At 42.7% G+C, this 18025-nt stretch overlaps 1 protein-coding gene across 2 annotated transcripts in view; it reads right to left on the bottom strand.

Moving 5' to 3' along the window:
- The window catches only part of nipal2 (NIPA like domain containing 2), a 31530-nt gene that overhangs the window by 3475 nt on the left and 10030 nt on the right, over positions 1-18025 (bottom strand). For both annotated transcript variants that reach the window (XM_031868578.1, XM_031868579.1), the window contains exons 2-10: positions 14664-14732; positions 13183-13351; positions 6336-6395; positions 5161-5282; positions 3606-3702; positions 3225-3360; positions 2881-2969; positions 240-303; positions 69-160 (exon numbers count right to left, since the gene is read on the bottom strand). In XM_031868578.1, the coding sequence (XP_031724438.1) occupies positions 69-160; positions 240-303; positions 2881-2969; positions 3225-3360; positions 3606-3702; positions 5161-5282; positions 6336-6395; positions 13183-13351; positions 14664-14732 (898 nt within the window). The remainder of the gene's footprint in view (positions 1-68; positions 161-239; positions 304-2880; positions 2970-3224; positions 3361-3605; positions 3703-5160; positions 5283-6335; positions 6396-13182; positions 13352-14663; positions 14733-18025) is intronic.

Raw genomic sequence — 18025 nt, 5'->3', positions numbered from 1 at the left:
GCCAATCAATACAGATAGAGTATGTGTGTAACACGGCATTGTGAATAAGGGCGGATTTAAAAACTCACTTGGAATCTTCTCCATTGCGATGAAATCTTGTTTCTTTATTTTTGGCCTGTTTCGGGCTATCAGGAAAACTCCGAGGAAGGACAGCAGACAGCTGCAGGGAGTTTCAAGGAGGGACTGTAAATACTGCTATTTAATGAGCTGCAAATACTGGCGTGTGATTGGATACTTACCCGAAAAGAAACATGAAAATGTTTAGTAAAGCCAAGCCTTCAAATTCCTGGTAAAACACTATCCCTGCAAAACGGAGACAGCATATTAAAATGCATTTCACTTCTCATAGAATACCAACCAGACTAATGTCGATCATCTGGAGTGCCGATCATGGGTCACCGATTAACCCTCTCCAATAGAAAACTAATCGACTCACGTCACCGTCCCTGAGAAAAGCAATCTTTTTCTTCAATGTGGAACAAAACTAATCTTCAACGAGGAGTCCACCCCCAGATGTTCTTATGCTGCCAGATATAATACATCAGCAGTTTGTTGTTCAACACAGTCAACTGCTGGTTATGTGTGTGGGTGGGAGAGCAATATCAGAGCGGGAGATCCTCAGAAAAAGGCGAGTAGCTCAGATCACCACACGTCTTGTGACGGATGTCTCTCTGTGTAATGACACAGGACGTCAGTGTGGAAATGAGCTGTTGCTCCAAAAACTGATGTTTTGGACCGCTGGAACATTGTCTGCTATTACACTCCACTGGCAATGGAAATAACTAGAAATGACTTCACGTCGTCAGCAGTTGATCTACCAGAAGATTAAAAAAAGAAGGAATTTGGTAAGGACGGGTCCATTTAAATCCTAATAAAAGCTATTAAATAATAAAGCAAAACTGCTTTTTAAAAACAGCCTGAATTGATGTTTTCAGATTGAACAAAGAACATTACCGACAGGATAATGGAGACCTGACAGAATACTGAGGGGCTTTCGCTAAACCAGGACTCTTAAGTGGTTCAAACACATACAGGAGTGAATCACCATCTTGACTGCGTTGTGTTCGGCCGTGTTGTGTCATGAATCGATTTCAATCATAGCGAGCCAGCACATCATCAGAACAAGTGTTTGAGTTGGGAATCAACAATGCCTCGCAACACTTTCTGACTTCCCTTCGCTGTTTGAGGTCCTCAGCCCATTGGTGAATACAGGACAAGAATCTTTAGCGCATTTAAGAAACACTTACTAATCATTTGTCAGAGTTTTCCTGGAAAGAACAATTTCATTTGGAAAAGCTGGAATCTAAACTGTACTATACTATCAACGGTGAAATAAATGAACTGGTTAGAAGTTTTTGGGTGGAATAATCCTTTAAAACTGCAAGTTGTTGGACAGAAAGAAGTATTTGGGTGAAAAACAAACCTCATCCTGAGCTTCCTGCTTTCATTTTGAAAAACAAACCTCATACAGAGTTCCCTGTTAGGAACAGTTGCCTCCTGTGTCTTTTATATTGAAACACTAGGGCCAAAGAGGGGTGTGTCCATTCCTTTTAACGTCACAGGGTAAACACAGGTGTAATTAATAACATTAATTGTAGCCCTGTTCCATTTAGGCCCTGGTGTTGAGCCTTTTACATGCGTGTTGGTGACAGAAGTGTTGGTTCAACCGAGCCGTCCAGAAGAGTTAGCGAGCTTTGAACTTTGAACTAAAACTCTTACCAGCGTCAAAATGTCTGGTTGTTGCATGTTCGGTTGTCAGGATGAATATTTCCAACAGAGTTCTGACAGGATCAGAGCAACAGGTGTTTCATTTGGACAAGTCACCGTGTTATCTGGTGATTTTCAGCTAGCGCCCATTCAAAAAAACTCTATTAGATTACATATCCTGGTGTTTGACGTTCTGTACATCATGACCACAGAAAACGTAGTTGGAAGCATCGAAATGACTTGTCTTGTCTTGTATGCTCGTGATGTCTCCTTGGTGTAACGCTGCATAGCTTTCTCCACCATGTATATATATCTGGCCACTAAACACTGGACCACTTGCTAATGTATGCTATCCACTCACTAAGAGCACCAAGGTCTGGAGAGTCTATTTGTTCAGGTTGCATTCGGTGGTTAAGTCATCGTTCTTCACACACTGTAAGAGGATCTATAGTGCATGTTGGTTCACTGGAACAGCTGTGACACGCAAATCAGAAAGGGACCGTAATCAATTACCCTGCTATGAGATGCTGTGAAAAGGGCCAATGTGCACAGTCTGTGAACCTTTTGAAGACTTCTAGTTCTATTGCTCTCCTTTAAAGGTTTAGAAATACCAGTAATATATAAAAGATGTGGAACATATGGAGTTTCTATTTTTGCTAACGGAGTAAATAAGGAGAGAAAAGCCTTAAAGCGTGCAGTGTGTGTGTCGACCTGCACTAATTAGCTCATCTCAATCGTCTGGCAGCAATGAAAGGTTGCCGTGGTGATGGTGACTCAGTGATTCCTCGGGCGGGGGGCGGGGCAGTGCATTGAATTTAAACTGAGGTGCACCTCTCATACCACTGCTTCCCAGTCAGAAACGGTAACTCCTGTCACTTCTTATTTTGACCTGAGGAGTTAGGCCTCTCTGATGAACATGTTGAATTAATCGTTTGTTGGGGACATCATTCAGCTGCAGATTATTACATATTTAGTGTGCTTGTATCTGTGGCACCAGGACTCAAAGTAAGCTACAGTGGCGATAATGGAACCTGTTCAAACAACACTGGAGGTCTTAGTCACAGAAGAACAGTATTGGGTCAATTTATTGGTGGTTTTGGTCTTTTCATAGGATTTGTTGACAATATTATTATGTCATATTATATTATATATTATGCTTTAAAGGTGACATACCTGCAACAATGGCACTGGCGGTGAAAAACACAAAGTTGATAGGAACCACCTCGGTGGCATCAAACATTTTCATTGCCTGATTGAGGAATCTGTGGAGAGAGGAGAGAGCTGCAGTGAACAGAAGGACCTTGGTTATAGAGACAATACGTAGCGGCCTATTCATCCGCCATGATACTGCAGGTGCAGTGTCATCATTTCCCTGTTTGTTCAGGAACTGGAAAGTCCAAATTACATCCACAGCCTGTGGCAAACACCAGGGATTTGAGCGAAGAGGCTGAAAGAGGAAAGAGGAAAAGAAGAAAAGGAAGGTACACAGAGGAAGAGGGAGGAAAATCTTGACTAACTTGATCTGGAAGGCGCAGGAGGCGATCATGATGACGAGCATGACGTAGAAGATGGAGTAGATGAGCTGTAGCTGGCCTGTTATGGACTCTGTGATCATCCCTGACACGGCTTTGACTGAGATGACTGTCTGAGAGGCTGCGGCAACAGAGAAGTAACAGAACACATCAGCATATAGCCATAGAGGACTTGCTCATCGGGTCATGCTGATTTGTAGAGGAGTTTTAGTGAATTACTAGGCCCCCCTCTATCGCGCTCCGCTCAGCTCTTAACTAAAGCGATCCGTTTTCGGTAGCCAGGCAACAAAAGCAACCTCTGACTGCCTAATAACGTCTTAATCCAGAACCTCTGCCCTCAACCAGACAGCTTCCATTTGTTCATACCGAGCAGGGCCACCAGCAGCATCACAATGACGATGTGCTTCACATTCTTCCTCTTGTACACGTAGAGCAGGATACAAAAGACGATCACCTCTAAGAACTGTTGAGAGAGAGAGAGAGAGGGAGCAGATACACAACTCATTAATCCCATTTCCTCCAATTTTGCACTATCTGAATTGCACTGAAATTGTACTTTATACTGCCCGTTTTATCTGTGTAACAAAGTGCTGCACGCGGGCAGTGAGCGGCGAGCTTTAATTGAAACAAATGGCCGTGTCTTTAATGAAGAGGGGCCCGGGGCCGTCCTCGTGAGTCCTACAGCATTCTGCTCGAATGGATGGAGGATAAGGAAGGAGTACAAAGGTAGAATTGAGGGGAGAAAAGGCAAGGACAAGCTGACCTTTTAAAACCACCTGTATCTGTGTGAATATGTTAATCAGAGGGCCTATTTAAATGGATTTAGAGATACATGTCGAACTTAACACTGCACACACTGTGAATAACACCGACGCTGTTTCATAGTCTCCCAGATGAAATTGTTTGACAATAGTATGACCTCTGGGAGTAACGAGAAGACAGCGCTGGATATTTCACTTCCCTCTGATTCATCTTCATCCCGTGCAGCCGGAGGTTGTTCCTCCGAAGGGCTGATGTGTATTCACGATGCACTGCCAGAAATGGAAAACAGCGCACCCTCTCACACGCCATCCAACACTGCAGCCCGACGCAGAGCCTACGTCAATGTGAAAACATCTGTCCGTCCATCTGCGTTTTCCTTCCATCCGTTTAAACATTTCTCTTTGGGTTTGCATCCAGGAGCTCTTTGGTTTCTCAGTGTGTTTACACGAGTTCAGCATAGAGGGCTCGATGAGAGTGGAAAGTGGAATATGGTTGAGAGAGACGCTGCTCCCTGAATAATGACAGCACTGCTACCTGGGGCATGCATTCACTGTCTGTACTACGGGCTAGCTTTCAGGTTCATAAAAGAAAATACTGTATGAAATGAAAAGTGTATAAATATCAGAAATGCGAAAGGCTACATAGGCTCTCTGCTGCTATCACGGGAGCCCTGGCATCAATGGAGACGCAGCAGGATGTGTATGACCTTCTGCTGCAGACATCCTCCTTTTAAAAACATCGATGAGAATAGCATCAACATTTACATTTTAGCGCCAAGCAGGTTTTCAGAAAAAGCACTTTGTTTCAAAGCCGTCTCTATGGTAATAGCTATGTCTGTGCCATCCCTGCCTGCAGAGCCTATGGGTGTGTGTTGAAGCACTTTCAGACCATGAGGTGGGGGCAGTAGTTTTTTAGATACTGAGTGGAATAACATAGAGAATGACTGGACTGGCTCCACACTTCAAACTCCATGAAACACAACGGGCTGACTAACAGCAGGACAGGAGCAGGTATGTATGCAGGGACATGTTTGAGGAATTTCAGCAGTCTGCTGCTAAAAATGCAACATACAACGAGCCATCTCGACATACCAACAGTAGCTCTGAGACCACGCTTATGTACAGATGTATATTACTGGACTCATTAAAGGGTTACATACAAGGTAAAGCAGGAAGTACCAGCTGACGACGTAGTACTGGATCAGTTGGGCTGTGATGGGTGTGGTGGTGTGGGGGGCAAACGTCACCAGGACATACGTCCCTGTTATGGCCAGGGAGCCACCTGTGGAGGAGAGACAGCGAAGGGTGGCGAGATTCTGGTCAAATGGTTCTAGTCTCAGAACTACTGTAGTGGCAAATAATGTCATGTTTTCAAAATCTGGACAAACTGCATATGCATAATGAAGGTGATTATAAGATCTGCTGCAAAACTTTAAATTTCTCTTGTCGTGCAAAAAATACATGCATGTTTTAGATTTCTGGCAGCCACAGTAGTTTATTTAGGCCTGGGATTATGTTGTCTGGTTTGACATATCAGCATGTTGCTGCTCAATTTAATGCACAACAATAAGGCTGCAGTGATAAGGCTGTACCATGCACTATAAGTTGTTACACTGAGTGTGTGTAAACGTTATATAATACAACATTTTAGTTACTCTTTCAAAGGGATCCCATTCAGAATACTCTTGTGCTTTACAAACTCCCAGTTTACATTATTTATTGAGACATGAATAATGTACACAAGCTGAATGCTGCTTTCATTTGTACTTCTCATCCTTTTTTTTGTTTTGGTCATTCATTTTTTACATCTTTGGTCAGTTTGTATAACTTTTTGCAAACGGGTCACTGCTCTCAGTATTTCCCCCCTTCATAAATAAAACATCCCTACAATGACATATTTCCAGTATATGTGGCTGATAATGTCACACAGCAATTACAAGTCAACAGCTAAGGTGCTGATGATTAACCCAGGAAACCAACAGCAGGCTGTGTGGTGCTGATAGACATTTCCAATCCAGCAGTTGCGATGCTGCGCCATTGTGACGACCAACACGACCGCGGCATTTAGCAGCCCTCCACAAATTGTTATGACAAACAATAGCTTCTCATAAAACAATAGGGTGTCTGTTGAATAGATTGTGCCTTCTTCTTCTTCTTCTTCCCCCACTGGCAGAGACAGACAGCAATTAGATGTTTTAACAAGTGTATACAAATGTTTCTATCTCCGTCTCAGGATGGACTTCACACTGAGATAAGTCACTTTGACATGTCTGAACTCTTTAGATGTTACTTCTCAGGTATGTCCTCAGTGATCCAGACTGGAGCGTTTGCTTACCAACGATGTCAGAGACGCGCATCTTCTCCTGGAGGAAAACCACAGATATGAAAACGCTGGCTGGGAAGAGAAAATATAAATTGCTGTTAGTTTGACCATCAATGAAACACAGTTTCTATTCAGTCTAGAACATAATGTGAAATCGTACACATGTCGATCTCACTTTATTTAAAGCAATAAGATACATAGTCTAGACACTAAATCATTTGAATTGTAGATAGATCTCTGTTGTTTATCACGACCACAATCGATGCTTGTCCCCTGACAGTAAAAAACATAATTGGTGTTTTTTGTAGCCTCATATTCTGGATTGATTTTGATGTTGATGCAACGTGTCAGTTTAATTAATCACAAGCAGGGTCGGATACTTGACTGACAATTGACTTGATGAACAAATACCAATAAACAGCGTTGCAAACACACTGGCTGTATACTTGTGAACTGTCATTGGATGAGGAGTAATTCTATTTTACTGTGAGAATATCACCACAATGTCTCATATAGTATAACGTATGGACAAACCATATGCAGTACACACAGAACACACAGTCATGCACAGTGAGACTATGTGCAAATGTGTATCTGCATAAATTGATACGCACACGATGCTTGACAGGTTTGTAGCGATCAGCCTGATAACATCTGTCAGCTTGCTCAGATAAATGGAACTCGTTAGGACTTCATCAGCATCACATCACGGCGAGGTGCTATTCCTCGCCACACTTTTCGTGAAGCCATTCGTCAATATCACTGTCAAAAAACGGCAACGCTGCAATGCAATCAGTGTCACGTGGCCCAGATTAGTCTTCTTATGCAGGGAGGGGTGCTGTATACGAGCGTATACGACATTTGGCTGTCGCGGAGACAGATAGTGAGAAAGGCAGAAACACAGACACACAGATCAACATGCACGGATGGGTGGCCACACAGGCGGACTAACTGCCTGAGACAGAAAAAAACAAACTGGAAGATAAATTGGCAGTGGACAGACTGACGGGTGGGGGCAGCATATCAGCCAGGAAGTCAGTTTACATAACACGCTGTGGCTGCCATGCTGGAGGTCCTCACTGAGCAGCACCACGACACCCTAGTTTTACATCCTTTACTGTCGTTGTGTTGTTACGCACTCCAACATTTCAGCTGGGGCAGATGGGAGATTTTGGAAGCTGCATGTGATGGCACGCAGGCAGATTGAACAGGAAAACATGCTGGATGATACTGAGAAAGCACACAGTTTGAGTTTGTGTACAGGTTATGGCACCATAATAAGGAGATCAGCTACAGAGCATAAACGGCTCAATATGTCGGGGAGTCACAAGCGAGCCACTCTCGGGATTACTGTGGTGTGGTGGCATGACAGACACTTTATCAATATGGATGTTACTCATTGACTGTGGAGCACGATTGCAGTTTTATTAGCGAAATGCTTCAAGCCGAGGGTCGATTTTAGTCGACGGTAATAAACCTGAGCTAATAGAAAAAAATAGAAAAATTCAAGTTGAATGAAGCCAAATTTCCCCTGAAGTGTGCTCAGTGTCTGTGACTCTGAAGAACATCATGCTGATGGAGTGTCTTCCAGAGGAGACATTTAAAACAAGGCCTGGTGTGCATGATGCCACGGGGACATTACTGTCAAATTGGAAGTTTATAAAGACTCTCCTTGGTATTCTGATGAAACAGTCACTTGTTCAATATTTCATACTGTGAGCATGTTCGCATATACATTTAGGAATCCTTCTTTGCCTCTGGGGCCGGCTGGATCCAACAAGTAACCATAGCAACTCCGTACGAAGTGAGATTCACACGGCTCGATAAAATGAGGAATGTGGTAACCTCTGGGGTACACAGGTCTGTCACTGCTCCAGTGTGTTTATGGATGTGTGTGTGTGTGTGTGTGTGTGTGTGTGCGCGTGTGGACTGCCACTCTGCGTGCTCTCTCAGATGTGTAGTAATGGGACCCTCCCTGTGGGAAAACACACCGTGTCAAACATCCTTCCCCCACACGCATCTGACATGAATGGATGAAAGCAGTGAAAGTTGAGCTGCCATCTCCCAGAGAGGATCTAATACAGGAAGTGTTGCCATGCTGCACATAATGTATTGTTCACAATGTCTCAAAACAAATGTTGACTTTTGAAGGCTCTCTTGTCCCGTGAAGACACGAGTATTGAGCTCGGCTTTAACAAACTCAGAAATTGTTAAATGTTGTCATATACTGTAGATGCTGTACAGGTGTTTTTAAATGTAATGTTAGATCTTATCAAATGAAATGTGCTAGTCTGAGCCTGAAGGACAAATCAAACTCTGTGAAGTAACCAGGCTGTTCTCACACCTACCTACCAAAATAAATGTGCTGTAATTCATAGATATCCCAAGAAACCAATGTGTATGTAATCTTTGTAATTATGAACCAGGAAGAATAAAAACTGCAAAAAACCCCACAGCGGATGGACGGGAGTATTGTAGGACGGATCAAACAAACATCTGTCTTTCAGCCAGGACACTGCTGTTCCTGCCGCGTGTGAAACGAGTCGTCAACCATGATTTATTTGTCACGTAACTTCAATATTACCTTTGTTACCGAAACTTAATCTTTTTTTTCCTTAGTATTTTAAGATATTTTCCTAAACCTAACCAAGTATTACAAGATTTGAGTTTAAAGTAGTTTTGATGCCTCGACCTAACTGAATTGTTTCCTGTGACGTATATTTTGAAAAGACTGTATGCATGTTACGAGGGGAAATTGACACAATGTTGGGCTTTCATAGGAAAACGTAAAAAAAAGAGGAGTAACTTTTTTGTGAGATATCATACGACTCGTTGTAGGAGGATACATTGAATACATTTTCACAGGTTTCATATTCCCAATGAAAGCCAAAGATCTATTTCATTTGATTGAAAACAGACGACTTCACACAGCGACAGCAACATCTAACTCAATGATACAAGTGCTGCAGGGTGACATCTGGGAACAATGCTGATGCAGTGAGTGGATCAGGTTTCTGTGTATCTCCAGCATCCCTCCCTCCTCTCTCTGCATGTGATGACTTGTCATCTGACGGAGAGAGAGCTGATGCTCTGCTTCACACAACAAACATTTGGGACGCTGCTGTCATTCCTCATAGAGAGCGGTGGGCTCCGTGGATGGAGACAGCGGTAATCGCTCGCCGTGGAGTGTCGGCGTGACATGTGGTGAGAGGCGGATGACGGCGGCATCATCTGCTCCCCCAATCCCGTCTCTGTGCTCCTCTCACTGGGTATCTCTGCCTGTTGTCTCCTCTCATTCAAATCTGTCCCCTCCCATCACCTCACCATCCTTTCTCCTCTCTTCTACCCTCAACCAATTGCCTCCCTCTTGTTTACTCATCCAAGGCCTCCCGCTGTCCTCCCTCCCTCTGAGCCTTTGCGCAGCTCTTGGAAAACAGGCACAACAGCGCCGCGGGAAGTGTGTGTGTGTGTGATAAGCGTCTGTGGTCTGAAGAAAACCTGCTAGACCTGGTTTGTGTTTACACACCACTACAGTTATGCACACATTTCTGTGTGTGTCTGCTCATTTGCGTACAATATGCGACTCAGCGTGAGGCGAGAAGGGAGTCCCGACGGCAGACAGCAACCTGCACATTCTTTTATTCCCCTCGGCTCCACTTGTTAGCCCTGAGGGGGCAGATGTCATCCACTCCCCTCCTTTTCACCCCTCCCTTCATTAATTCTTCAAGATGCTCCTTCAAAAAAGAAAAATGTATATCATTAATATGGTGGTAGCTCCACAATTTAATTACATCTCTATGATGATACCAGTAACCATTTCCGAGGGAATCTTTAAACAATGTAATCATCTAATTAAGGGTTTTTTATGGAATGACAAAAGGCCGAGAATTAGTATGAAAAAACTCTCTGCCTCAAGAGATAGTGGGGGACTAGCTCTTCCAAATATGGAAATATATAACATAGCATTTGAAATGAATAAACTAGAGCGGCACTGGGCAAATTATGAATCTAACCCCACGTGGGTAAAAATGGAGGGGGTACTGACAGCGCCATCTCAGGTTATCACAAAAACACAACAAAACAAAGAAATCTAATTTTAAAACACTCTCAGTGGGCATGGGCAAGAGCACACACGATTCTGGGGATCTCTCAATACAAAGAAAGCTACTCCTCCATATGGAATAACCCTCTCATCAGGGATTTCTATGGGATACATGGCTGGCAAAGATCTCTATGGAGATGGCTCATTTAGATCATTTGAGGACCTTAAAGAAACATTTATTTTAAATGAGAAGGAGGATTTCTGGAAGTATTGACTGTTGAGGAGCAGCATAGGGTCAGTGTTTGGACTGAAAAGAGAAGAGGCAGAAGATAATGAGATTCAAGAGTTTCTAAGTGCTTCCTGTACATGACACTCTGCCTCTATATTTTAGAGGAAAATGTCAAATATTCAAACTAGAATGGAAGGTGTTACGGAAGAAACTAGAAGGGTGGCTCAAACGGCCTTTACCTGAATCCCCACAACTATGTCTACTCGGAGACAAATCGCTTATGCCACCAGGCCTTACCAAAACAGAGATTAGCCTGTCATTAACTGCTTTTATTGCAGCAAGGCTTATTCTGCTAAAGTGGAAAAGCCCACATATGGCCGGGTTCACAGAATGGCTCAAAGTCATGACAGAGACAGCTGCATTTTAAAATATGATTGCCAGGGTAAAGAACATTCCAAGCAGAACTGACCAAGCATGGGGAAATCTGATGGCTTATACAACAGATTCACAATCTTAGAGGAGGGGTGGAGTACTTGTGTATGGGATTTACGTGTATGGATATGGAGGTATATGGGCATGTATATGGAGGTACATGAGAAAGATAATTAATGGGGTGAGGGGGGGAGAGCTCTTGTAGCTGCCTTTTAAGTTAAGTGATGAATGTAAATTTTATTTCTCTATTTTATGTAATTCATTCTGTGGTTTTGTTTATTATTTTCATGGTTATTTATCGTCTTTCCTTTTTCTTTTCTTTTGCAGTCTGACAGGCCTAGTTTTTGTATCTGTGTATGATTTTGATATGTTTGGACGAATAAAAACTTAAATGGGAAAAAAATAGATGCTCCTTCAAGACATACTCCAGCCGCACGTTATTCACGCCCACTGCAAAGCAACCCTAGTGTCGAGCAATTAGCGGTTTTCATAGGGTCGATAATGATAGCAAAAGGGAAATGAGCACAGTAATTGTTCACCGAGAGGTCACCGCTCGCTGAAGCCAGTACGACGCCGCGCACATAACGACAGCGGAGCAGCCTTCTTAAGCGAGATTAGTGATTTTCGTTCAGCGCTTTTATTTAACACCATTCATCTGCTTGGTGAGAGGTGACCGTGGGGAAAGAAATGGTTAGAAGCGTCGGTGTGATAGCTGTCATTTATATCATTTATATCCATGACTCACCGCCACCTCCTCCGGCGCGGTGAGGAGGTGGCTCGATGCAGGAAGCGGGCCTGCTCAATATTAAAACCCGTGTTCAAAGTGTTTGCATTGATCAACCAGCCCGGTTGCTACAGCCGGGCTGGCTTTTGTTTTGATTGGCTAATGAATCGGGCTGAGCTCATGACAGCTTGAGTTCACACTGTGGGCTCAAAAAAAAAAGTCAGAAGTAATTGAGCTCACCCATGAGAGTTGAAGGGTGGAAATGTATATATTCATCTTAAACTAGGAAAAGAATAAAAATGCACCGACACACTGACCTGCTGTGTGAGGCTGTGTACAGCGACAGCTGGTAGTGTCTTTATGAAAGCAAAGTTTCTGTGCGTCAGAGAGCCACAGCATCAGCCTCGCCAGCATAGACGTGTAGTCGTGAGGATGGAAATAGCACTACTACTACTGTCAATACAGAACTTTATTAATGTAGTTCATGTTCATGTCCTGTTTATTTTTTTACAAGGTGCTGTATAGATTTGTTTCGTCCATAATTATACACCAAGAGACTGCACTGATATTTAAAATACATAAGTGAGTACCACCAAAAAAGACAGGCGTTGTTGCAGTTTCAACACTTATCGAGGTGACAAGTGAATATGGAACTACTGCATGAAACGAATGCATTTTTCATGAATTTACTGCAAAATCATTCCAGGCGTCCAGAAATCCATTTTCACAGGACGTTTCATATCAGTCAGATGTTTAACCTTGTTTGCTTATGTTCACTTGATCTGGTTATTAGGCAGACTTCAGTTGGAGTTGCCTTTGTAATCAGTATTACAGGGCACTTAGGCTGCGTTGTACCTCTGAGGATTCCTTCTTTTAAACCTGATTAAACCATGGTTTAACTTTAAATCATGTTGAACCAAATATATAAAACATATGAATATATAGTCATAGCTCAAATTTCATGCATGTACCTGTATGTATATATATCGATTTGAAATACATTTGTTAAGTAAACTTTACCTCTTTGATTAGATTAGATTCTCCAAGTTTTCCAGTAAATGGTAACTGGTGTGGAAGGGATTCCCAAAAGAGAAATTATCAAAGGGATCATGACAAAATTGTATCCATCCGTTACTGATAATGGTTTTTAAGTAAAATGTGAAAAGCTTGAAAGTTCAACAATGCCTCTTTTTTATTCGTTTTTGGAGTGACAAAAAAGTCACTGAGACTTTGTTTGGAAATGTGTCCTATCTGTTCTGTACTATAGCTCCCTTTTTGTATTCATAATGCATCTGAATTAGCTTTTTTCCCCCCAGATAATACCTGACAGACTTTCAGCAAGGCAACGCTTCCTGTTGTTCCCAGAGCAAGCAACCTTTCCTCCGGCCTTCGAGCATGAATAATGTATGAGGGGGAAAAAGGTCGCACTCACCTATGACAGACACGCAGCCCAGCGGGGCTATGAGCGATGCTGGGGCAAAGCCGTAGGCAGCAAAGTTCCCCAGCTCCCCGACACCCATGAGGGCCACACCGCACCACCACACCACAGACCTGTAGTAGGGCTTGGAGCCTCGCTGAGTCTGACGGATGTGGGCATATTTCTGTCAGGAAGAGAGGGAACGGGAGCCAGAGGCATCAGTCAGATTCAGCAGATCTGGAGAGCTGCTTAAGACAGCATACACCACATTCATACATAACTTTACAGCTTTACACAGCCACATACTGTATATTACATCTGAAAAATATGGGCAAGTTTATAATTTGATACAGCATTACAGAGGCTGTCACACCATGACACTGTCTGCTGATTATCATTTCACCTCGGAAGTGGTATGACACTAATTAAGCAAATCAATGAGGTGGGAGGCCATACAAGGCAAACTCAAATGTATACCTCATAATCATTAACAATTCTATCACAAGCTAACACTGGCTAATAAACAATGGTTTTCATTCTTTTCCAGCACTTTTCACATTAAGTTGAAGCTGTCAGGCCCTTTCAATCTGTCTTACACACCCTGCTTGCTGCTGCCACAAACACTCTGCACCTGCATCAAAAGGAGGTTTTGCATGTGCTAAACAGAGAGAGCAAAAGACACTATGTTGTTATTATGTGTATCGCGCAATGGGAACGGTTTCAACTGTTTATCCATTGCTATTAGCTAACTTTTAGCTAACTATTTCATCTGTTTATCTGTTACTTTTAGCTAACTATTTCATCTGTTTATCCATTACTATTAGCCAACTAGTAGCTAACTATTTCATCTGTTTATCTGTTACTTTTAGCTAACTATTAGCTAAATATTTCAGCTGTTTATCCATTATAAAGCTTTACTTTTGTAATACCCATATTCTTGAATTGTTGTACATCTTTAACTGTTCGAACAACCATTGAATGTTGATTAGTTATTGTCTCACATTCTTGGTATGGTGTTGCTGTTGCATCTGCCATTTTTCAATGTAAAAGAACCAAATTGAATTGATTTGTCTTATTTCACCCATTGTGGGAAAGGCTATTGAATTGAGTCTTTCATTAGTCACTCATAGGGAAGCTTTATGCTGCAGGAAAAGTTAAGTGCATTAGCAAGTCTGACTTAAAGATATAATCAACACTAGGTCTATTTGTATGCAACTGGCCCAATTCTATCAATTCTAATTCAAAAAGCTTTATTGCCTAAAGACAAGGTCATTTCTGCTGTCTGCTGCACAATGGCTGCTGTGAACATGAACAAAGTCACACAGACATTCATGTGCATTCAATGAGATCCTGACGGAGTCTGCTAAAGAGAGAGCAAACTGTCAGGAGAAAGAGAGTCCGTCAGTGCTTAAGGACTAGAAAAAGGGTCTTAACAGGCGTCAAGTGCCTGCTGGGTTGGAGTGTTTGCTGTACAGCTGGATCCCAGCGCTTCCTACCTGTATGTTGAGTGAAATGCTGATGAGCATATTCCCACATATGGAGATTATGATTCCCAGGAGATAGGTCTGTGGGGAGAGAACAGTAAACAGGCACAAGATTAGGGGACGCTCTACTTGTCACACAACAAACACCCCATAATACTTTTAGCAAGTCTTCCCTCCAGCTGTCACATCTGTCATTTCCGTGACAATCACAAAGACTTGCTTCATTGGTGCTCTGTTCAAAGGCACTCGTGTGTGTGTGTGTGTGTGTGTGTGTGCGTGTGCTCCTGTGAAACAGGCTTCTATAGGGTTTCATGATATCAAACTTTTAATTCCCACACACTCAAATACAGTAAAAGGCAACACACACAAACACACATAAGCCAAAACACAAACACCCCCTCATCCTCTTAACTCTCCCACGATATACGACACCTCACAAAGGTGCAAGGATGCAGGTTGGTACACACCTTTGGACACACAAACACCCTGGTCGTGACACATAAGCAAAGTTTTGGGAATAGCACTCCGGCAATGTGCCGTGCATTGTTGGTAGAAAAAATGCATGGCATTGTTGGTAGAAATTTGGACAAGATTGAAGTGTCACACAGCCATGTCTGGTAACTGCAGGGTCAACGGTTCGATCCTCGACTGGGATGTGCCACGTGTCGAAGTGTCCCTGAGCAAGACACTGTACCCCCGGCTCCCCGGCGCCTGTCATTGGCAGCCCACTGCTCCCTATATACAGGGATGGGTCAAATTTTGTGTATATGACAATAAAAAGGGTTTCTATTTCAATTTACACTTCTATCACTTACATCGTCAATGACTTGATCTGATTCGACCGTTGGTCCTACGTAAGATCTACCGTCCAATACAATTTCAGAATAAAAGCTCCGTAACTTTATCGTCTTTGTCTGTGAAGAATTCACAACCGAGAACAGCTGAGGCTGATGGGAACGTCACTAGTTTTGCAGGCATTTGGTTCGAAACCAAAGTATTATAAATATATAATGCAGGTTATACAAACAGCTCCTTCAGTCACTCTCCTTCCTTCCTACTGCTGTCACACTTTACAATCAACACTGCTCGCAAAAAACAAAACTGTTAAACTGTTCAATATCAGTTTTTTCTATGGACATAATGTCAATTTAACCGTTCAGTTATCTTTTAGCTTTTTACGGTTTAATTACTATGGTGTCCTTTTTAACTGATGCGTGTAGTTATTGCACTCACCCCATTTGGTGCTGTAACACTGTTACTGTCCCCGCCGTGGAATAAAGTATGACATCATCTTAAACTTGGACAGTCACAAAGTATAATGAATATTGAGTTAATTCTTCCTACTTCTTTTCGGACATGCAATAGTTGTTCATGTTAATAATTTATGTTGTTTACGGGAATTTGCTGTTAATTTTATTTTTTATTCTTGTTTTTTTAACTTTTTTGTTACATGTTCACAATAAATAAATATGTAGGCAATGAAACGAATGGGTTGTCACTGTCCACTCATATTTATCAACATGAAAGGCATTAGTAGATGACTGTGCCCCTGAAAAGAGGCCCTGGGAGCGGTCCGGCTTCAGGGTGAAGTGTCTGGCCATCTGTTAAGCAGAGACTCCATCCTTGAAACTGATCACCGGGGTCTGCATTGGCTTCATAAAATGAAAGACTCAAACAATGGGGTCACTAGATGGCTGTTTTAGACCGGTTTCAAGTTGAGTACCGACCAGGAAAAGCCAATGTCGTGGCTGACTTCCTGTCTAGCCACCCTGATGATGAGCCCCCCCTGCCCCGCAGGGGAAGGGGAAATGTGTAAAGGTTGCCTTCTACCTTTTCACCAGGCCCAACAGTAACAGTGGGGTTTTTTTGTGCTTGATTATTAATTTCAGTCTAATGTTCCAGTATATGAACAAATGACACAAGCTTGTTGAGTGTTTTATGGGTACGTAGCAGCTCAATCAAGGAAAGTGGCCACAGGTTTGCCTCATTATGTCCTGTTAGCAGGGAGAGGCCCTGTTAAGATGTGTACGATGGCTAAGATAGTTCTGCAGTAAATCCCATTCTACAATATTTTGTGTGCTCACTGGTGTTAATGGGTGCCCATAGATAGATTGAGATGTCAGCAGTAGCTTAGAGTTCATGTATTAATGCCATGTTCATTATTCTGTGTGATTTGAATGCTTACTCTGCTGAGTTCACCCTATTCTTACCTGGGCAGGTGGTATGTTCCAGTTAGGTGAGGCTGAGAAGGTTAGAATGCCATTCACTGGAGCAAAAGGGGACAGAAGAGTTGACAGCTTGCTGGGAGGCTGCAGCCTTCTTTTGTTTGGTGTTTGATTCAGTTATGTTAAGTTTCACTGGCTTTCATTTTTGCCCTTGGTTTCAGTGAACTTTTGAAAAAATAAATACCACTTTGTTTGCACTACTTGGGCATTATGGCCATGTTATTGTAGCCAACTCTCAGCAGGAAGGCATAATTGGTGTTTAAGTGATGGAAGGAGAAACAGGATCCATTTGCTTTAAGTGTTCAAGAAAACGCCAAGCTACTTTCCCCCCATATACTGGGAAAATGATTGCCGAGAGGAAATTCAATTTTAGGCCATAAACATACCGGTAGCTGTGGGCGGACCAAGTTTACAAAGAAATGAAAGCGTGCAGTGGGGGTGGAATGTGAATGATTAAAACCTAAAGAAAGAAACTCAATCACTGCAGAAGAAGTAACAGCAGCCAAGCACATCCCTTGAAAGAGCATTATGAGAGAGAGCGAGGGTAGAAAGAAAAGAGAGAGGGGATGCACAGTGATGGGAATTAAAACAAAAGACTAGGAGGAAGAGGAGCTGCAAAATAACAACAATAATAATAAGGGAGGGAGAACAGTATAGTGAGAAAAAAATGGGAGAGAGGACAGCAATACCAGGTATAAATCTAGTGGACTGTAAGACGTCGCAAAAGACACCTCATTCAAACGCAAAGACAAGCTGTGACATATGCAGGCAATTTGCTCAAAGTTGTTGGAAGACATTTCATACAATCATTACCAAAACAGAATTAAACTCACCCAGCTGTCTGCCCACGTAGCAGAGGCTGAGTTGCGGCGATGTACTCGAAAGTGTGTGTACTGGTAGTTCTGTCAGCTGATAGCCAAACGCACCGTCCAAAACAAATCAGCAGGCCGTCGATGGCAGTATAAAACCGGCAATGAAAGTTATTTTGAGAAAGTGTGAGTCACCGCAACCACGAGAGGTTCTTGAGCATGCAGCCATAACTGGCTGAAGGTATTATGCAGTTTGCTGCAGCAGAATGCTAAATCAGCCGTGGACAGACACATAGTTGCACACACACACACACACACACACACACACACACACACACAC

Source organism: Anarrhichthys ocellatus, unplaced genomic scaffold (genome assembly GCF_004355925.1).
Source record: "Anarrhichthys ocellatus isolate YVR2014 unplaced genomic scaffold, GSC_Weel_1.0 scaffold43, whole genome shotgun sequence".
NCBI lineage: Eukaryota > Metazoa > Chordata > Actinopteri > Perciformes > Anarhichadidae > Anarrhichthys > Anarrhichthys ocellatus.
The sequence above is the reverse complement of the archived record's forward strand: the minus strand, read 5'-3'. Positions and strand labels throughout refer to the sequence as shown.